Source organism: Pelophylax lessonae (assembly GCF_965119305.1).
Source record: "Pelophylax lessonae genome assembly, chromosome: 2".
NCBI classification, from domain to species: domain Eukaryota; kingdom Metazoa; phylum Chordata; class Amphibia; order Anura; family Ranidae; genus Pelophylax; species Pelophylax lessonae.
The window spans coordinates 552,717,397-552,739,631 of NC_138769.1; the positions used below are offsets into that span (position 1 = coordinate 552,717,397).

At 42.3% G+C, this 22,235-nt stretch overlaps 2 protein-coding genes across 4 annotated transcripts in view; one reads left to right on the top strand and one right to left on the bottom strand.

The window, feature by feature from the left end:
• TMBIM6 (transmembrane BAX inhibitor motif containing 6) overlaps positions 1–22,235 on the top strand; it is a 168,602-nt gene that overhangs the window by 130,287 nt on the left and 16,080 nt on the right. The window lies entirely within an intron of this gene.
• Positions 1–22,235, bottom strand: part of NCKAP5L (NCK associated protein 5 like) — a 141,894-nt gene that overhangs the window by 10,716 nt on the left and 108,943 nt on the right. For 2 of the 3 annotated variants that reach the window (XM_082245541.1, XM_082245540.1), the window contains exons 4-9: positions 21,750–21,818; positions 20,599–20,637; positions 18,392–18,511; positions 17,437–17,532; positions 12,766–15,260; positions 3,562–3,666 (exon numbers count right to left, since the gene is read on the bottom strand). In XM_082245541.1, coding sequence (XP_082101667.1) covers positions 3,562–3,666; positions 12,766–15,260; positions 17,437–17,532; positions 18,392–18,511; positions 20,599–20,637; positions 21,750–21,818 — 2,924 coding nt within the window. The remainder of the gene's footprint in view (positions 1–3,561; positions 3,667–12,765; positions 15,261–17,436; positions 17,533–18,391; positions 18,512–20,598; positions 20,638–21,749; positions 21,819–22,235) is intronic. The other variant, XM_082245542.1, reaches the window with a different exon arrangement.

Consider the following 22,235-nt stretch of genomic DNA (forward strand, 5'->3'; position numbering starts at 1 on the left):
ATGTAGTGAAGATCCACTTTAAAGCGATATTAAACCCTCATTTATTCAAGCACTTTCTGCCACTGATTTAATCACTTTAAAAGGATACAGATTCTTTATCTTTTAAATCTTGACTATGTTACAGTTTTAGCTGGTGCCTTGACTGCTGCCCTAGGTTTAAGGTTTAAGGGTGGCTCCTTTCTCTTGCAGTGTTCTATGGAGCCACTCGTTAATGCGAGGATTAAGTGGTGTCTCTAAATTGTGCGCATCAATAGATTTATAACCTAGGATGGCGAGGCACTCCCCCGCTCCTCCCTTATCTATTCTAACAGACTGACTCGAGACTGCACTGTCCAATGTGAACTCTAATACAGAATGCTTGCTGTTCGTCTAAAGAAGGCGGTAAACAGATTTTAAGCGAATGGCAGTTGAATTAGTGGCTTCAGAAATCTTTCAAAAAATCCAGGGAGTTTAATGAGGAAGCCGTAAGGACAAGCTGCACACACTTCTAACGCGGTTCACTTCCTACAGGGGCTAAATCGGGAGTAATAACAGTCCCTATGATTAGGTCCTGTAGGGGATGAACCGCATTGGAGTGGGAGGTTGCCTGTTTGTCCCGCTTGTCCTTACTGCTTGCTCATTAAACTCACTGGATGTTTCTACATTACTGGTGTGCAGCCTGGTTCTTTCTTAATCAATGTACAGCCGTGGCCAGAAGTTTTGAAAATGACACAAATAATTTTCACAAAGACTACTGCCTCGATTGTTACGAATGATCCGACGAATTGCAATAGATTGCAAAGTCCCTCTTTGCCATGAAAATTACCTTAATCCCATTAAAAAAAATTTCCACTGCATTTGTGATGGCGGCTTTGGGGCGCCCAAACAAGTCCAGCAAGCTCCAGGACCGTCTCCTACAGTTGATTCAGCTGCGGGATTGGGGCACCACCAGTGCAGAGCTTGCTCAGGAATGGCAGCAGGCAGATGTGAGTACATCTGCACACACAGTGAGGCCAAGACTTTGAAGGATGGCCTGGTGTCAAGAAGGGCAGCAAAGAAGCCACTTCTCTCCCGTAAAAACATCAAGGACAGACTGATGTTCAGCAAAAGGTACAGGGATTGGACTGCTGAGGACTGGGGTAAAGTCATTTTCTCTGATGAATCCCTTTTGCGATTGTTTGGGGCAACCAGAAAAAAATCTTGTCCAGAGAAGAAAAGGTGAGCACTACCATCAGTCCTGTGTCATGCCAACAGTAAAGCATCCCGAGACCATTAATGTGTGGGGGCTTTCATCTCAGCCAAGGGAGTGGGCTCACTCACAATTTTAGACATCCAAAAGAGAGAGACCGCACTCAAAGATGTTAAATAAAAATCCTTAGGACTCCTTTATTCTCCATAAATCCAACAGACAGCAGACAGAATTCTTTTTTAAGAATTACTTTTGGATAAAGACAACTTTTATGTAGCTATTATTGACTACCAGAGGACAAGCCCTATAAGTATACATGTCATGTGTTACTTGTTATATTTCTTTGATTCTTTCAGCCCGTTATATATATATATATACACACATGTATTTATATGTATTTTTTCTATTGAAACATGTGTTTTTACATTGTTTGTATGTACCCTTCTCCCTCCCCCTGCAGGGAGGGAGACATGTTTTGTAACTAAATGTCTTCAGCTTGAGACTATGGATTGCTAAATGAACAGCTGTGTGCCTTCTCATATCAATTAACTCAGGGTGTAAGCAATTACATTCCTATCCACCTTTTACTTGGTTTATCTACAAAAGGTTGCTGGCATCCACAGTCTCAAGGTGTGTGGTTATGAATAAGCGATTTTTATCGTGAAACGCGTCAACCCGACACGTCTGTCCGTGTATTGCACTGTCTGTCTGCTGTCTGTTGGATTTATGGAGAATAAAGGAGTCCTAAGGATTTTTATTTAACATCTTTGAGTGCGGTCTCTCTCTTTTGGATGTCTACATGCTTGGATGGTGGATCTGACCTGCACCGAGTGCTGAACTTGCACCTGAGCGGCTTTCTTCCTTGTTTTTGCTCACTCACAATTTTGTCTAAGAACACAGCCATAAAGAATGATACAAAAACATCCTCCAAGGGCAACTTCTCCCAACCATCCAAGAATAGTTTGATGACGAACAATGCCTTTTCCAGCATGATGGAGCACCCCCCCCCCCCCCCAAATTCTGACAAACACCAAGCATTGATTATGCAAGAATGGGCTGCCATCAGTCAGGATGTGGCCCAGAAGTTGATTGACAGCATACCAGGGCGAACTGCAGAGGTCTTGAAAAAAGGGTCAACACTGCAAATATTGACTCTTTGCATCAACGTAATGTAATTGTCAAAAAAAGGCTTTGACACTTATGAAATGCTTGTAATTATACTTCAGTATACCATAGTACCATCTGACAAAAAGATCTAAAACCACTAAAGCAGCAGACTTTGTGAAAATTAATATTTGTGTCATTCTCAAAACTTTTGGCCACGGCTGTACAGTACAGGAAAGGATGTAGCCTCCTGGGCTTCGGGCAGCCAGCTATACCACGGGATAGAAGAAAGGAGCGTGATGCTTCTGAGCAGTAGTGCAACAAGGCTGGTCATTTTTGGATTACTCTCATACTGGAGAGTAACAATAATAACAGAGGTACGATCAGCAAGTAAGTGGAGGTAAAAGAAAGACAAAAAGATCTCACTACCCAAGAGATAAAATTAAACTCTTTCTACTCACCAGAGCTGGAACACTCACTGGGCAACCTAGGCTGAAGCCTTGGGGGCTCCACAAGTGTCCAGGGAGCCCTTTTGACCGCCACACCTTCCCCCAGCCTTTCACTATCATGCCAACAGCATGAAATAGTTGGAATTCACCTGGCTGTACTGTAGCAATGTATAATGTTGGGCAGCAGCTGCCACTTTGCATACAAGCATGCACATGCCAAGTTGGTATTCTGCAAGTTTTCAGCAGTGCAGCATAGATGATTAAACCGTGCTGATGATCAAAGCTGCTGCCAAACCACTGTACTCCTTAGACTCGATTCACACCAGCGCGACTTGTCAGCCTGACAAGTCGCGGTCCATTGACTGCTACAGGACCCGTTCTAATAGGAGCGACACAAGTCGCTCCGACTTAGAAAAAGGGTCCTGTACTACTTCGGGGTGACCTCGGAGCGACTTGCATAGACATTCATTATATGAAGTCCGTGCAAGTCGCGCAGAAGTCGCGGTGCACTGGACTTCACAAGTCGCCCCCGAAGTAGTACAGAGTCGTGTCGCCATAGTGTAAACCGACTCTTAGGCTGCTGCCTCTGCCTCCTTCAGACTTCCTGCTGAGCTTGAATGATAATCACCCATGATAATGGGCAGAAGTGTGAATGTACATCTTCACATGTACTTTCCAGCAACCGCCTCTTTCTCTTTGTGTCCCTGATATAAAAAGGCACACATGGCTAAAATCCAGATCAGGGAGGAGACGACAGCCCATCACACAAAACCCAACAATATGGAGGGCCTTTGTCACTAAAATATCTGCATCTGCAAAGTAACATAACCTGTACATTACCCATAGTAGATAGTTTTTTTGTTTTTTTTGCTGTCTGTGTCCCTGTTGGAGAGATTCACAGTCTTTTCCTGTCCTGGTGACAGCGAGTCATGATGGGACATCTTTCTGAAAGGACAGAGATGACTACACATTTAAAGAGTGTGGAGGGGCTTAAAACATCTTTCAGTTTTATTTTTTTATTGATTTCAGTCTTCCTGTTCCAGTGACACCCACATCTTCTCCTGTGATGGTGACATTGACACAGGAAGAGAGCTACCCAATAATGATAGACAGCCATGCAAACGTAAAGCGGTATAAAACCAAAAAGGCACAGGAAGAGCTACCCAATGATGACAAATAGCAGTACAAACCTAAAGCGTAATCAATTCAAAAGCAAACATATATTATATTGCAGCTTTCAAGTGACGGCTGCATTGGTATTCTTTTTTTAGGGTTTCTTTTATTTTTCACTTTTATTTTCACATTAAGTTTCTGCCAGTAGGCCTGTTTTTCAACAGACCAAGCTGTTCTGCAAATGTAGCAGGATTGAGACAGACCATTTAACACTGACAGGGGTGCTTACAATTGTCAGCTTTTATGTAAAACTTATCCCAAAAAGGAAAAAAACTGTTGCTGTAATGGCCTATAACGTGTGAGCTAGAGTTTAGTTTTAATTAGTTAGTGTATATGAATCTGCTAGTGAATCCAACACTCCCCTCCCCCAAGACTGACAATGCTAAAGTGGAGGCACTTTAATACAGAAGGTGTGTTACCGGCCAAATCACCAGGTGAAAACAGAGAAAAATAGCCTACAAAAGAAAATGAATGCAGCCACCACATCTAATGATTGGTAGGCTGCAATATATATTTTTGGTTTCGAATGTAACACAGCTTTAGAAGAAATTTGATCTCATACCTACTCTAAGAATAAATGGCTGGATTTGGACTTTTATGTACACAATCTATCAGCAAGTATTGTTTAAAACCCTTGATTCTGTATTTAGTTCATAAAGATACATGTACCAGAGACAGCCATGTCACCCATTATCATATACTTGCAATGCATCTTCTATAGCAGTAAAACACAATGACTAAGCTTTACTGCTTTCTCTTTCTTAATGCAAGTCAGTCATTTTCCAGGGAAAAAAAAAAGGTCCTGAAAGGCCCCTCTCCGTTATAGAGAGGGTTAACCTCATCAAAACTATAGGGATGCCACAGTTGCTATATAGCCTCCATGATACCGCAGAAGATATAAAGCAAAATTGAATCCCTCTTCATGGACCTTATCTGGAAAGGAAGAAGGCCTAGAACCAGGCCAGAAGCACTCTCGCTGCCAAAAGATGGGGGCAGTCTGGTGGTTCCCAACCCTTCAATATATTTTTGACCTCCCAAATTCAGCAGATTGTAGGGTGAGAGACTTGAACGTTACTAGATCCCATTCAGAAGAGACTTCCATTTCAAATGTCATAGGACCCCCTATTTTCTTTGCTGGAAGCTAGGCAATTTCAATCTAAACCGTAGTATCCTACACTTTTACTCATTCACAAACCTTGGACGGCAGTGACTCTCAGTGTATGTCTATATGGAACAATCCCAACTATCTGGAATTCGGTAAATAAGAGGGTTTTGACCATAGGTAGAAGTGGGCATTATATTTCTTCAGCAAGTATATGAAAAAGACAAGCTAACGCATTTTCAATCCATGGTGGAACACCACCAGGTCTCTCAGAAAGTCGTTTTTTCAATACCTACAACTTCGCCACACCTTACATAAGCAATCATGCACATCCTTGATCCTTGATGGTTTACAACCCTTCTGTAGGTTTTTAAGATGGTGGCCCCCCTACTTCCAAAACAGGTTTGATAGGATACTTGTACTCTACTCTCTTAGTGGCAGCAAGTTCTAAGATACACTCTCACGGTGTAGAGGGCTGGAGGTGGGATTTTGGTGATAAAGACGAGGACCACTGGACAGCAAAGTTTGAGGTGAAACCTGCTGCATCCATTTCTCCTTCCCGTAAACCTACACAATTGTTTGTTTTATACAGGATACATTGTACCCCTCAAAAAACTATACACCTCATTAATTCATAGGCTCTGGCAGTGCCCTAAATTATTCTGATACTGGTCAGCTGTCTTGTAAACTATTTGGGACTTTCACTTCGGTCAACTGCCGTTTGACCCTAAGGTTGCCCTCCAAAGCATTCTCCCTGAGGATGTAGTACCACCATCATCTAATTTAGTGCTGGCGTGTTTATGGTTTCTTGCACATAAACCGCTCAGCCCTGGATATCTCCTGGTCCTCTCACCTGTTTACAATGATGTAACCTGGTTAACGCCATTTTAAAGAGAGAAAAACTAACAAATAAACATAGGGGTTGTTCTAAGTAGTATAAAAAAAAATCTGGTCCCCCGGCTATCAACTCCTTTATTGACCTGCTCTTTCACCTCTTCTCTAGACTTGTTTTAACTGAATAATCTTTATGTGCTGAGGAGCACTGCCTATGTTCTCTATTTCGGTACTCTTTGGGTCACTTTCCAATCTTAAACATGTTCTGCTATGTCCATCATAATGTTCTACATGTTTTATCGCGCACGGTGATATGTAGGTGTTTCTCTGAACATTTCTGATCTATAGGAGGAACAGAATGTTTAGCCACTATTTTGTATGCCTTTAATAGTTTATTTTCCCTGTAAATCAAATAAAACATTTTAGTAAATACTGTATTACGATTCCAAATAAAAAAAGTCTTAAAAGACCAGTGCCAGCATTTAGTTACACAGCAGCTTTTCGGACAAACCCAACTCTATGCAACAGAAAGACCTGCTAATCACTTCACCTCCTATTGTCAAGTTAGCACATAGGGAACACGCCTCCTAGCAGGAGAATTTAACAAAATTACAGATATATCATTGCATCCACAATCAAAATATTGTTACCAAAACATATAGGTCCCTTAAAGATGCAAAGAATTTTATACGCCGATGATATGGTACTCTTTCTGGGGGACCATGAGGAGTTTTTGTCCTCAGCATTACCCATATTGGACATGTTTTCCAAAATTTTCAGGTCCCAAAGTTAGTTAGGGCAAGTCACACATTTTGCAGTTGAAGGTTTCATCTCTGACTCGGAGGGCCCCAATGGGCTGTCCACTTCAGTGGGTTGAGAAGGTGAAATATTTGGGTTTGTCTATGTCAACAGTCCGTACCTCTAAATGTTGCTCCAATACTACAAACCCTTAAACAACGTATGCAAGCCTGGCGTAACCTGCCGCTATCCCCAATCGGCAAAATAATTTGTTAAATATTAAATTTCTCCCCCTATTTCTATACATCTTCAGGAACTCACCAGTTTGGATCCCCAAGACTATTTTCCAGACCATTGACAGAGTAATTTCAGATTTCCTTTGGGGCGGGGGGACACCTCAACTTAGATCACAAGTGTTGCAGCAGCCCTGGAAAGAAGGGGGGAGGGGGGGGGGTCGGCACTACCCAATTTTGCTAGATATTTCTTAGCAGGGCAATTAGTCTTTTGCACACAGGTAGTTAACACAGCCTGATGATGATACAGCAGTAAACACTGGAGGCTGCAGTTGTAGGATTCTATGAGGCGTTATCCCATTTAGTGTTCCGTGGTGGGAGGGGAGCCCCTTATCCCCTCACGGGGTCAATGCGATCTGTCATTAAAGCTTGGGATTTGACCAGGAGGGCTGAACTCCAAGACAGCGTGGTGTCTCTATATACCCCATTGAGGTGTAATCCCCAGCGGTCTCAGTTTTTCTCCTATACTGACCCAATCACTTGGACAAGATATGGGATAAAGACCGTGGGCTCAGTGGTCGGAAAAGGGTTACGATTGATGTTTGAGGAACTTAAAACGCAAATACCAGCTCCCTAACTTGCACCTATTTCGCTTCCTCCAGCTTAGGCATGCCTTTTCTGCCCATTTTGGGTCTTCCAATCTAGACGTGCGGGTTAGTGATCAGGAATCCTTGCTCAGAGACAAGGGCTTCCCTAAAGCCAACAGGGCTTTTATGTTTTTGTTATTTATATACAATTATTCATCGATACTACCAGGGCTCTAGCCTACTGACATGCTGCATGGTTGTTGGACTTCCCGCAGTTTGATGGCGATGATTGGGATGATGTACGGAACTCTACCTTTACTAGGCTGGTGTCTGCACTGAAACACTTCAAATGTCTCCATAAAATATATATTACACCTTAGCTAAACTTGCAAGGATTTTTCCAGCGCATCCCTCTAACTGTTGGAGGTGTCCTAGGGCAGATTTTCTGCACACTTTTTGGCATTGTGCACCCATCCAGCATTTTTGGGCGGAGGTTATGGACTGTTAAGTCGGTCACAGCAATTAGCATAAAACCTTCCATAGCAGTCTGACTGTTGGGCCTGGTAGACCCATTAGCACCCAAAAAGGTGATCCGTACGCTACTTACACTGCTCCTGTACTATGCACTAAAATAATAAAATAATTTTGTCGTGGAAGAAACCAGTGGCCCCCACCAACATGGCCTGGAAGGCGTTGCTAAATAATGCTTTTCCGCTATACGAAGCTATGTATCTGAATAGAGGGGTACCTGATAAAGGTGTGGGGCAGTTGGATAGATAATAATTCTAGTGTCAGATTAAATTTAACCAACGGCTGGTTAAAAAAAAAGTCTGCCATTCGGTCTTTGGGTATGTCGGTCTGCCAACAGAAGCCGGCCGCTCGGCCTCTGTCAGACGCGCATGCTGAAAAACCAGCATCCGTCAGACTCTTGATCAGCGCTCTCAGCCAGGTGAGCGTCCCCCTGTCAGAACACAACAGCTCAGCAGGGGAAGATCGCTGAACTAACCTTGCATGGGTAGTACAGTGGCTCTGACCGGAGCAGTCAGTTTTTTTTCTTAGTGCAACACGAAAAAAAAAAAAAAAACTTAGTGTGTACCAAGCTTAAGGCAAAAAAACTTCTGCATACAGCTCACACACCCCCATAGCACCCCTCGAACACTATCCTGAGCCCGATCTTGAATGATGTGCACAATCCTCCTCATTCGCTCAGATACAGCAGTCATTGGCTCCCGCTACTGTCAATCACAGCCATTGACAGGGGAGCGGGCCTGAGCGGGGCTCGGGAGCAAACAGCAAAAATGCATGAGCGCCCCCATAGCAAGCAGCTTGCTATGGGGGCACTCGGAGGGAGAGGATGAGCCAGGAGCACCAGCAGGGGACCTGAGAAGTAGAGGAACGGGGCTGCTCTGTGCAAAACCAATAAACAGAGTACGCAAGTATAGAGTTGGTTGTTATTTATAAAAAAAAAAAAAAATACAAAGTTTTATAAAATCACTATAAATAGTGCACTGTGCATCAATTACATTACTCCACAGTTTCAATTCCAAACAATTCTTTCTAAGCCATCCTGCAGTGTAATGGATCAAAGTGACAGTTTCCTCTATCAGCCAAGCTAATTTCCTTCCCTGGGGACCAGGCATTTCCTTGCTCCTTATGTTCTTGGGCACCAGCCTCTTCTCCTCACCCCCTATGAGTTTCCCTGCCTCTAGACCCTTTGAGAGAGGACATTGCTGTTGGAAGTGCCGCCTTCACCATAAGAAGGTGTCTACATCATGCAGGCAGTGATGTGGACAGCTGAAGTAAACACGAGAGGAGAGAAGGATTGGGTCGGTGGTGTCCGGTGACTGTGGCTTCAGGTCAGTAAAATGGGCATTTGGATAGGTTTTTCCTTTTACATACAAGCAATAAGAAGCAGGTGAGAAGGAGGGGTGGGCATTTGGATAGGTTTTTCCTTTTTCATACCAGCAATAAGAAGCAGGTGAGAAGGAGGGGTGTTGCTAATGTTCAGGAGTTGGGCCTTAAAGAGGATTTCTACTTTTGTTGAGAAAAAAAAAAAACACTCCCCTCTGGGAGTCTGGGTGGTGTATGTACATTACAAGGATTTTAACAAACTTTGTTGCAGATTCCTACATTTTGTTATTCTGAAGAAATCCCTGCGTGTTTGTCTGTGTCCATGTGGGCAGTGGTCCTCAACTCCGGTCCTCAGGCCCACTAACGGGCCAGATTTTAAGTATTACCTTGCAGACTAGAATACTGCAATCACTGAGCAGCAAATGAGATCACCTGTGATGTAATTTAGTTATCTTGCAAACCTGGCCTGTTAGTGGGCCCCGAGGACCGGAGCTGAGGACCAATGCATGTGGGCAAGTGAATCTAATGGGAGTGGTTTAATAATTATCAATCAGCTGTTGCACCTGTAGGGCACTAATAAGGAAAATTGCTGGGCCTGCATCCCTTTAGACATGATTTCCTATTGGGGGGGTATCTCACCAAAAATGACATTTATGTTGCAGGGGATGTCTGATATGTATCTTAGGGCAGACTTCTGGGAAAATTGGTGAGCCAATCACACAAGCAGGAAATTAGGTTTCTGGGGTGTGGTCAGTACACATTCTGTGTACAGAACACCTCCAGGTAGCCATATTGCATTGCAAAAAATAAAGAGAGAAAACAGGGCACCAGGTCAGTGTGAGTAAAAACAACACACTATACCACAGCAACTCTACATGCAGTCTGAAAGTTATTCAGATGTAAGTGGATATTGGAATAAAGTGTTGTTTTTACACTGAACTGGCACCCTGTTTTCTCTCTTTATTTTTTGTTCTCAAGGGAATCCCATACCTCAACAAGGAGCTGCTGTCTTGTGAGAGTTCTGTCCAGTCACCACCTGCCGTTTTTTCCCATTGGCCTTGTTATTCTGTGGTTTCTCTGCTATTTATTGAGTACATGGACTTAAAACACCATCATATTATTTCATTATTTCTTTCTCTATGGGACAGTAGGCAGGATTTCTTATCATTAAAACTTAACCTAAAATAAAAAAGCAGACACCTGTATTTTTTTGGAAAAATTATTGGGCGTGGCGGTTTATTATTGGTTTTAAAACTTTCAATAAATATATAATAAAATATCAACACTCTCAACAGCCTAGCCACCATGGCTCAGGCTGCATAAATAAAATTTCAGGTAAAACCATAACTTCCACTCAAATATAAAAAACCGTCCCCCTTTGCTACAACAAAGGTGACTCACCACATAACAGCCGCGACAAGGGAGGGGGGATGGGGAACTCACACCGCTGAGTCTTTTGAGGCGAATGAGCCCCTCTGAGGCGAGCCCCTCTTTATATAGGGGCCTCAGAGGGCTCTAGAAGCTTCTACGCTAATCCTATTCCTATAGGTCCCGGGTCCTCAATAGGCGGACTCCGGGCCGCGTCCGGACCCCGACGCCCCTAGATCTGGACCGCAGCGGTATGCCTTCCTCTTATCACTGGTTGCTAGATCACCGGCCGCCCGGCGTCTAGCAACTAGTGACATCACACGCCCGCCCAGGTCTCCTGCAAGGGAGTTGTAGTTCCGGCTCACAGGCGGAGTGATATCAAAAGGAAGCAGCGGCTTTGCTCTCTACTGCAGCTGCCTGCTTTCTCTGTATGGGTCCTCCTCTCACAGGCGGGGTGCATTTGATATCACTCCGCCTGTGAGCCAGGACTATGAAGGAAATAGAGGCGCCGTTTTCACAGTCACAGCCGCAGCCCACGGGATAAATCGCACAGGAGCCCAACACCACGAAGCCAGCACCACGAAGCCAGCACCACGAAGCCAGCACCACGAAGCCAGCACCCCCGCGGCAGCACCATAGAAACCAGCACCAGCCAGCACCACAGAGCCAGCACCAACAAACCAGCACCAGCCAGCACCACAGAGCCCAGCATACCACAGAGCCTGGACCTCGGACTGAATGGAAAATTTGTAAGTGGACCTTTCAATTTTATATTTGAGTACCCCTGCTATAGGTGCTCTGACCCTTGCAAAGTTACACACACTCCAGCTGTTCCCTCAGGATATCCTAAATCTCCCTCCCTTTCTACCTGAGGAAAAAAGGAGGGAAATAATACCTCATAAACCTATCTCCTTTTCCAGCCACTTTCCCATGAGGAAAAGGGGGCTTATTACAGCCTTCCCTTTTCCTCTCAGTCTGCATATTTTTACCTTTTTTTGTATTTCCATTTAATCACATATAGATCTCATCTAATTTCAGTGAGCGCTTACTCACTTTCAGTTGGTGAATTGTTTGCACATATTGCATTTTACAGAAAATTACAGCGGCTGCATATTGAAAAGGAATGGTCATTTTTATTAACATTAAATTACAATATGACTTGTGTCGCAATTGTATACGCTATATTAATTTTTCTTTATTTGCCATTTATTTTTCCCACGATTTACCCTTTAAGCCATTTCATAAGATGGGGCGCACATGCACTTTTATTTAAAAAAAACAGCTTGGGTTTTTAATTATTTCAAGGTTGTTTAGTCATAGCGAGTCGTAACGATGTAGAAAAGCATTATCTGCACTTCATAAACTCATCTTCTGCAACACACACCCTAGCTCCTGTATAACATGGGTACATCATTTAATCTAGCAGTCACTTTGACAATAACTTGAAGTATTAGGAGCCCATTTACCACACCTCTGTTTTTGTGCATTTCTTTAATTATTGTACATGCTGTATTGTTCATGCTCTTAGAAGATGTACTTGCTGGAATCTGCACCAAAACCAAAAACAAGCAAGACTTTTGGTATACCACACAGCAATGCATGGACGTTAAATATGCTTTATACTGCAATGCACCAATCTAGTGTCACTTAACATGCAGTGACTTCTCCTGGTCTGTATGGAGAATTCACCTCAGCCAGTGACATTAGCCTAACTGAAAAAGCAAAGCAAAGCTTGTCAGTCATGCGAGGAGTGAGGGAGAGTCTAGTAGGATGTTAGAACATTTTAGGCTCACTGGGATATTTAAACCTGCTCCTAAAAAGTAAAAGCCGTTTTAGGTACGGCACTACTTTAAGACTAATAGACTGCACAAATAGTGATCTACTTCTACTAGCTTATTTTATCTTAAGTAAAACTCTGTATTAAAAAAATAAATAAATAAATAAAACCTACAAAAAAAAAAAAAAAAAAGTTTTAATATTGTGGAGCAAGACAGTTAAATACATTAAACCTGCACATACTATATAATTAAATAAATAACAGAGGTATGCCTATGTAGTCTATTGAAGCATTCATTGTGTCTGAAAAAAATGAATACGTAATGGTAATTGGCAAGAGGAAATTGGGTATATAGATTTTCTCTAAATTCATAACACTCACCGATTTAAAAGCTGTTGCATAAAGTTGTCTGCAGTCAAAGACCTCTGATTTTGTGCCGGGTCCACAGGCACAGGTGTACGATTTTTATCCAGAGAAAGTCCATTAATATAGGCCCTCTCCTCCTGGAGAGCTTTTCTCAGATCCTCTGCTTTTTCCATTAACATGGAGATATTTAAACTTTCACCTTTTGCATCTCTAGTCCGAGGAGAGCCTCCAGCAGCCCTGTCCCGCTTTTCCTCCTTTACTCGTCCAGGCTCTGGTCTTCGGCTAAGTGCAGGCAGCTTACTTTTCTTTAGGCCAAACCAGCTGGCAATACCACTGGAATTACGCTGTTTAGGATCTGATGTAGGTGAGCGATGTTGTTCCTGCAACCTTAACATGTTCTCTTTAATGCCCTTCATTACTTTTTCTTCTATAGCAGAATGCAGAGCACTTAGTGGAAGACTTTCTGTACCCTGTGGGCCTGTACTACGAGGACAGGCATACTCTGGACATGTACCAGCTTTCTTTCCTATACCAGCAGATTGCATCCTTTGCTTATCTTCAATAGAGGATGCAGGTTGCCGAGGACTTGGCCTCAACTCTTCACTTAGAGGCCGGGATACAAGAGGTTTGGCTGTTGCTTTACTGGGGGATTTTGCAGGTAACTTTGTTGGACTCCCATGAGGGCTGCGAGGAGATTTGCTAGGGACAGGTGGTGCTCGAGGTTGATTACGAGGCCCATGAGGAGAACCGGGTGGACAGTTTGTGGCAGGCTGCCGAGTGCGAGCAGCATCAGATTTCTGGCCATGGTACCGTGGTGGATAACTCTCAGTAGATCCAGGTTCAGGAGTCCTTAAACTACTAACAGCTAAGGATCGCTTCATTGATGGGCGGAGGTCAGGTCCATCAGTTATTACCCTAACATTCTCTGTTCCTGAAACCGTGAGCTCAGACTGTTGGCTGTCTGAACTCCTCAGTTTTCCCATTCTTTCCTTAAATGGGAGATGGGCAGCAGACTCTACAGTTTTTCTGGAAGTTACATGTTTTCTATTGAATGCCTGACTATGATGATCTTCTGTACAGTTTACTTGAGAATGAGCACAAAGTCCAGGGGAACAGCCAAAAGAGCAAACTGAAATACCCAACTTTGAAGAACCCTCCAAATCTTCAACAGTTTGGTTTGCAGTGGAAAGTTCTGAATTTTTAGCAGGAACATTCTCATAATCATGAGACTTTTTGGTACAACACTGTACTGCAGATCTACTTAGTAAGCTGTTAGAACTTTCAGTTTGCCCTTGCCTATTGGAATCGGAGTTTACTAATTCAGACGGAGATGGTGGATCAGCATCTACTTCAGGACGAGGTATTTCGTCAGCTGCTTTCCTACTTGGGCGCGGAGAGGGAAATGCCTCATAATTATTGCTCCGACAAGGAATTTTGGAGGTTTGAGTAAGCTGAGGGCTGAGCCTTAGAGAGTTTGGACTCTGTGACTTCTCCCCTGAGCCTGGAAGCTTCAAAAACTTGAGAAATTTAGCTGGAGATGGGATGTGAGGTGTTCGGGGCTCGGTGGAGGGAATAAGTGCATCCTGTGGGTCAGAAGAAGAAGAATTAGGAGCCATAGATGGGGGCTGAGAACAATCATCTTTTGTCTCCAGAGTTGCACTCTTGTGGGTTAATCCACCTGTGTCTCTTGGTAAACTTAGAGTGCTCCCAGTAGAAGGAGGACAGGGAGAAGCAGGTCCTTCAGATGTATGTTCTGAACCCAACGTTTTCACTGGGGAACAAGACATAGTGTCCCCTGTGTCTGTAACTGCTGGTGATGCTCCTGACATTTGCTGAATTTCTACTACTTCATGAAGGCTTTTGCTATAGCATGTCAGTGAGTGAAGATGCCCAATGTGTCCCCTATTGAAACCAGTTCCATCAGAATGGCCCTCAACTGGGCCTCTTTTATCTCCTGCTCCACGGGAGCACATACAAGGTGCTAAGCCCTTTGCCAAGTCAGTTAATGGTAAACGCTGCCTGATTTCACTTATTGGAGGTGGTGGTTCTCCAATATCATCATCTGAAGAGGAAGAACTTCCTTCTGCTTGACGTGTGGACTGCTGTGTTTCCTCTGCTGCCAAACCAAAGTGTTCTCCTCCACCCTCTCCAGGGCTACCTGCTGGTGGTTCACGTTGTATTGACTTCCATTTTAGCAATTCCTCCCACCCACTTTGGGCTAAAAGCAAACAGGAAGCCCAAGGTTCATCTGCACCAAGTTCTGGAGGGGTCATGCCCTCACCATTAAGGTAATCGAAGCCTTGCTCTGTTCTGATGCGCAGCCCATTCCCACTTGATGATGGCAAGCCCCCGAGATATGTTGAAGGGCCAGTGCAGCTTGATCCAGACTGAGATCCTGTTGCCTCTAATCTTCGTAGAACCTCCAAGATCTGAGCCTTTTTCCTGAGGAATGGAGACATGGCATCTAAGGAGCGACAAGATGACTGGGCTCTCCCAGAGCGCTGCTTCTCCTGCCGGAAAACAAAACAAAAAAAGAAATTATAAAACTTTGCCTTCTTATATGTTTTGGATAAGTCAACAGCTATAACGCTCTGCCATAATTTCCAACAAAATTTCTGTCCACCTGGAAGTTTTGATTGCTGACTAATTTTGCTTGTTCCAGCTCCTCCCATTGCATTTTCCATAAAATAAAATAAAAAAATAAAAATGTACCAGGAGAATAGCACAATCCTTATAAAGGCCACAGCAGGTGTGGAGGTATATGAACTCAAGTGCAAATATCTCAAGTGCAAATATCTCACCGACAGAATTCCCCAGAGACCTACAAAAATTTTAGGAATTTTGACATATTGGATTCCTTAATATCAGTAATGCAAATATCATAAAAGTAAAAGAAACGATACAGATACAATATTTGCATATAAAAGACAAAATACAGGAGGTACATCAATAACTTCCTTACCGCTGGACGTCATATGACGTACAGGGCTTTAAGTGGGGATATCTGAACGGTGCCTGCAGCTGATGACGTCACGCCCGGCCTGGAAGTTGTCAAGACTGCCGTGATCTCAGCTCGATAGCCGAGATCGTGTTTTTTTTTTTTTTTATTTGAAGCTTTCCAGCCTGTAGGAATGATCGGAGGTCTTATTGACCCCAGATCTCTCCATAAAGAGGACCTGTCAAGCACTATTCCTTTTACAACGGATGTTTACATTCCTTGTAATAGGAATAAAAGTGATAAAAAAAAAATGAAAATGAAAGCGAAAGTGTAAAAATAAAAAATGTAAAGTGCCCCCGTCTCCGCATTCTCGCACGCAGAAGCGAACGCATGCGTATGTCGCAGCCACATATGTAAAAGGCATTCAATCCAAACATGTGAGGTATCGCTGCAAACGTTCGAGCAACAATTCTAGCCCAAAATCTCCGCTGTAACTCTAAACTGGTAACCTGTAGCCTTTGGCGTCATTCCAAGAGTGTGCGCAATTTTTAAGCGTGACATGTTCGGTATCTATTTACTTGGCATAACATCTTTCACAATATACAAACAATTGGGCTAAAATTTCGTGTTTTTTTTTTTAATTCATAAAACTTTTTTTTTTTTTTTCCAAAAAAATAACTCGTTTGAAAAATTTCTGCGCAAATACCGTGTGACATAAAAAGTTGCAATGACCACCAATTTAATTCCCTAGGGTCTCTGCTTAAAAAAAATATATAATGCTTGGGGGTTCCGAGTAATTTTCTAGCAAAAAAATGATTTTTTACATGTAGGAGCGGAGTGTCAGAAATGGCCCAGTATGGAAGTGGTTAACATTCTTCGGAGTTTATATAGGATATATTTTTTAGAAATGATGGTGTTGAATAGTACCATCAGTTCGCCATCATTAAAAAAAATAAAATGCCAATTGTGAGTGAACTGACAGTTTACAGAAAACTATCACAAAGTTGCAGTTAACACAAAAAGCATTAAAAAGCAATAACTTGTAGCAATTGTTATCAGTATACAGGGACTGCAATAGTAAATACTGATGTAGAACAGATGAGGAGGATGATGCTGTCACTACTCCTTGCATACTAAACACAGCAAAAAAGTTGAGTACAAAGCAGCATCAAACCCAAAAAACAGAAATGTAATACACATTTGTTTTCTTTTTAGGCTTTTTTTGCCCTTTATTTCACCTGGTGATTCAGCCAGCAACACCCTTCCTGTCTTATGACATCTGCATTCCGGTTAAAGTAGTAAAGTAGATACCTTTGGACAGCAGCATTGTCCGTGCAGGAGGAGGAGAGTATTAGACTAGCAGATTTAGTTGGATTCAACTACCAAATTTGAACTGAACTCCAGCTAATACTTTATAAACAGTTACAGCAAACTGTTTATTTTTCTGTTTTTGGGATACAGGTTTTACATAAATGAATAAAAGTTGACCATTGTAAGCACCCCTGTCAGTAGTCAACTATCTAACTGCCATGTTTGCTGGACAGCTGTTAAGGAATGTTGAAGAAATAACAGACTTACTGTCTGGATCACCAGGTGAAAGTAAAAGGTAAAAAGCAAAAAAAAAAAAAAAAAGCGCATCCACCACATCTAAGAATTGGTAAGCTGCAATTGAATAAATTTTTGTTTTTGGGTTTACTACTGCTTTAATACTCTTCCAGAAAAGAAGAGGAAGGTATATATCAGTTTACCTCTCTCTGCACTGCACATTGTCCCAGTGGAAGAGACACCGGCAGCCTCTCTAGATCACCTCCCTGAGAGTCAGATACAGCCTGTAGTGGATGTAACTGGATAGGAAAAGAACAAAAGAAATATTATGTCTGAAAGTATCATGATCGCAAGGGATCTTATGTCACAGAGGACACCCACACAAAAGCATTTAAGAAAATTTTTTTTATTATTCTGATATGTAATGGATTTTCCCAATCCACCAATTCCTAAGAGAACACTGCAGTAATTGAGTGTGAAAGAGTACACTGCAATAGCTGTAAGAATTATTTTCATAGACCATTTATATCTATTACTGAGCTTTTTTTTTTTTTTTTTTTATATATAGACTTTTTTTTTTTAACAATATAAACAAAGGCACACCGATATTTGTGTAAAGTACTACAGGCAGAAAGATGTACTGCACCAAACGCATATAAAGTGCGTTTGGTGCAATTATGTCTGACTATGGGCTACTTTATGCAAATGAATGATGAATTGATGTGTACAGCCCCGTTTTCCCATTCATGTCTACGGTATGGGTGACTGTGCGCAGCTCTAGCACATCAGAAATATGCAGTCTCTTTATACTGCACAGGCAAATGCATCCACCTAATGGTTATTCTTTGAAACCTAGTACTTCGAAAACACAAAACATTTGCCTTGAAAACTATGCCTGCATCACTACAACTGCAGTAACAGTGGGATTTTAAAAGAAGGCTGTGTTTCTATATAACAGAAATATTTTAATTCTAAATAAAGGCAAGTAGTAGAACAGCAAATCTGTAGAGCAGAACATAGTAAAAAGAGTTTCAGCGAGGGAAAGGTTACAATGCAGCAGAAAAGGGAAGGTGATGGGTTATCACATTATTCACCAATTCAAATCAACTCATCTGTGTGCTTTGTATGTGACCCAATTCCCATGGACACAGCGCTTACCTCCGGGGATGATCCTGAGGAGCGCTGCAGCTTTTGGTGAAAGAGGTCACTTAATGCTCTGTTCTGACGCTCAAGGTCAAACACCCTCTTTTTCAATTTTATACATTCCTCCCGAAGATCCTAGAAAAAGAAAGCATTTTAAGTTATACAACAGTTAAAACAAATCTAATACAAGTCTTCTATAAGCGAAGAAGATGCCGAAATGTATCTAAAATCAGGGACAGGTAAAACTGATTAGGAGCAAATTTTTAATTCTGTGCAAGCTACAGAAACTGGTTTTAAACCACCTTGGCATGCAATTAAGAACAGAACTCCAAAACTTCGAAAAGAAGTGCTTCAATTAAAGACTAGATAAAAGGAATGGACTGAACTATAAAGTGTTTTAGCTTTTCAGAGCCCTGGATAAGGAGTAAGAGGGTCCTGGGGTGCTGCACACATCAACAAGTTTCCTGGCCTTTTCTAGAGCAGTGATCAGTATTATTGCTAGACTACGCTGCCAGACTAAATGAGTGCAGAGGAGAGGCCAGAACAAGGCCAGGTTCACACTTGCCCAGTGCGAATTTCCCCTCAATTTTCACTGCGGATTTCCAAAACAGTGATTCATTTGCAAAATTTTGGGAGGCCGTAGCGACCGGCGTCTAATATTAGCTGGTTGTTAAGGAGAGAGCTGAGAAACCAGTCGCCGCATCCTTAACAACGGATGACTCATTTAGCTGTCAGCGGGATTCCCTGCTGACAGCTCAATGGAAAAACAAATAAAAACAAAGCTGGCAATACAAAAAACTGTGGGGAAAATAAAACCGTGTCGGCGGGGAATAAGGCTCTGCCTACCCCAAAGCACTTTGCCCCTATGTTTATGGGGACAAAGGCCTCTTACCCACAACCCTGACTGGTGGTTGAGGGGGTCTGCGGGCAGGGGACCTATCGGAATCTGGAAGCCCCTTTTTTTCCCCCAATCAATTCAAGGAAAAAGACACCTTTGGTGCCCATGTTTTATGCAACACCCCTTCCAAAACTGAAATCTATTAATTTAACTCCATCACCATATATACTTTTGAGTGTCTTGTGCCATTTTAAGTAAAAATCGGACAGCTTGGCAAAATGTGCAAACCACTGCAGTGAATCCGTCTCCCAACAAAGAACCATCAAGTCTCAGCAGAGACCTTTCTACAGATTCCTGAGCTGGTAAATGAGTCAGAGGGAAACAGACACATAACTTCCTAAACTTGACAAACTCTGCACTGACCATATGCTCTCTGCAGGATGTCGGACTCTGAACAACTTTAGTGCTCTACAGTGAAAATCTGGTTGTAATCCAGAGAAAAGAAGAGGAGGTAGAAATCAGAAATGATCAAGATCTAGAGGAAAACTATCCATATAAAATGCAGGGGAGAGACACAAACTCTATGCTTAGGATGTTTCTGGCGGGAATGGAACCAACACATTTCATAGTACTTTTGCATTTAAAAGGGATTGTAAAGTCTTGTGCTTTTTTTTTTCTATCAAAACAACAAACTTATTTTACTTACCTGCTCTGTGTAGTTGGTTTTGCACAGGACAGCCGGATCCTCCACTTAGGTCCCTGGCTGAAACTCCTGGCCCTTCCCTCCTGTTAAGTGCCCCCACAGCAAGAAGCTTGCAATGGGGGCACCTGTGCCGAGCTGCAGCTCTGCGTGTCCATTCAGACACAAAGCTGCCGTTTGTCCCCAACCCCCCTCCTGATTGGCTGTGTTTGATTGACAGCAGCTGGAGCCAATTGCGCCAATGCGTTGTCTTAGCCAAATCAGAAGAGAGTCCCAGATAGATGACACACTCGTAGACATCACTGGATAGAGAGGGGGCTTGGGTAAGTATTAGGGGGGCTGCTGCACACAGAAGGCTTTTTATCTTAATGGATTGGATGGATTAAGATAAAAAACCTTCTGACTTTACAACCCCTTTAAGACTGTATTACAGCAGTGCTGGAGATTGCCAGTAATTAGTAATAATGTATGCCCCTAATTACAAGGGACATGATTTAGGTCAAATAACTAATCAGACAAAATTTCAGGGTACAAATATACATGAGGCCTTACAAGTGATTAACTTTCCACAAGGGGCATCATGTAAATGTTCTCTCCTGTATATAGGTTGTACAATATATGAAAATATTTAATCGGAAAAAACAGTACCTGTTAAAGTAACAGCAAGAACAGGACCGTGCTTACCTTTTGATTTAAAAGTGCCTGCACAACATGGTTTGCAACCTATAAGAAAAAAAAAAAGATTATAGGTAAAAGTGAGAAAAATGTAATTTGACATCACAATCACCAGTCTCGTCAGAATTCAATACATTTGCATCATCTTGAAAGGGTCAGAAGAAGAATATGTTTGAAATTATTACAGTTTTCCTACGCATTTCAGCCAACATGAAGACCTGCATTTCCAAATTCAATGAGATGTCAAAACACATTTAAAAAAAATAATAATAAAAAATGATTGGAAATAAAGACAGAGGGAAGTATAACAGCACATTTTGAATGTTGTTTGCAAAGAATACATTTGTCGGCAATTAAAATTGACACCGTTCTAAAACTATACATTTCTTCACAAACCTGACTTCTGTAACCCAGTATTTCAATTTACTTTTGAGACTACCTGTGGTTTGCTGTGTGACCACTTAGGCAGGCCATACACCGTTCAAATCTTGTCCAGTTGAGCAGGAATCGGCCGAGATTTGAACCACGTACGTATGAGCGGGCTGAATGTATCAAGTTTATTAATCAACTTGGGTACAACCAGCATGCTGAGTTTTTCCTGCGATTATCGCTAGCGGCTGCTAGGACTTTCAAATGCAGCTTAAAACTATAGAGATTTCAAAGCCAATAAGTTAGTCTAAACTGTTCTTTAACATAACGTCATAGGACAGCCTTGTGCTCGACTAAAGTCTTAGGAGCTGTGTGCCCAGTTCTGTGTATTAAGTCTTATCTTCAGGATTCGAATACCGAATGAGATTTCTGGCATTCCATGTAAGTGACACAATAATTGAAGCCAGCCGTGGGCTGTGAAATATTTGCATTCCCGCAGCTGTCTGGAGCACACTTCTATTTCAGTATCTACCCTCTTATTGAGGGATGGACAAGTGTGTTTCATAGACAGTCCATTGTATTTAATACCCCCCTGGCTGCCTTTCGGTGCTGGCTTCATATTACATACTATAAACTGACATTTCCTACCACATAAAAGTCTAATAAAAATCTATCTTTGCCAGTTCCATGGTATGATGCTTTCCAGTCACATGGATAGCAATTATATTCTAGATATTACCACAGCAAGCAATGTATATAGACTTCACAAACCATACAACAATCCAACGTACCTCATCAAGGCAACGCTCATATGTTTCCCGCTGAGTTTCATTGGCTTGGGCAAGAGCAGAGTTTTCAGCCTGCAAGATTAATTCGAAAACATTTACAATTTACAGTAAATTATGCTTTTATGAGTACTTTTAATATTCCCTGATATACATAAATGAATAAAATAGGGTGGACAAACAAGGAGGAGTGCAGCTATTGCAGGGCCCAAAAGCTGGATGAGGTCCAGATTTATACGCCTATTGCTTCCTCTGGAAAAGAGATGTAAATAGAGGACCCCTCCACACCTTGTGCTGTCGCTGTGAAGCGGTCTTCCGTCCATGTTTTAAATTATAGATAACTTGCACTTTGTAATCTTTGATCTGAGATAGTCTCAGCCTGGTTTAAACATCATGCAATCCCATGTGGATTCTATAGTATGTTAATATAGGTTGAGCTGCTGTGAAGTCATTTGTTGTAACTGTATTGGATTTCTGTGACATGATCACCGC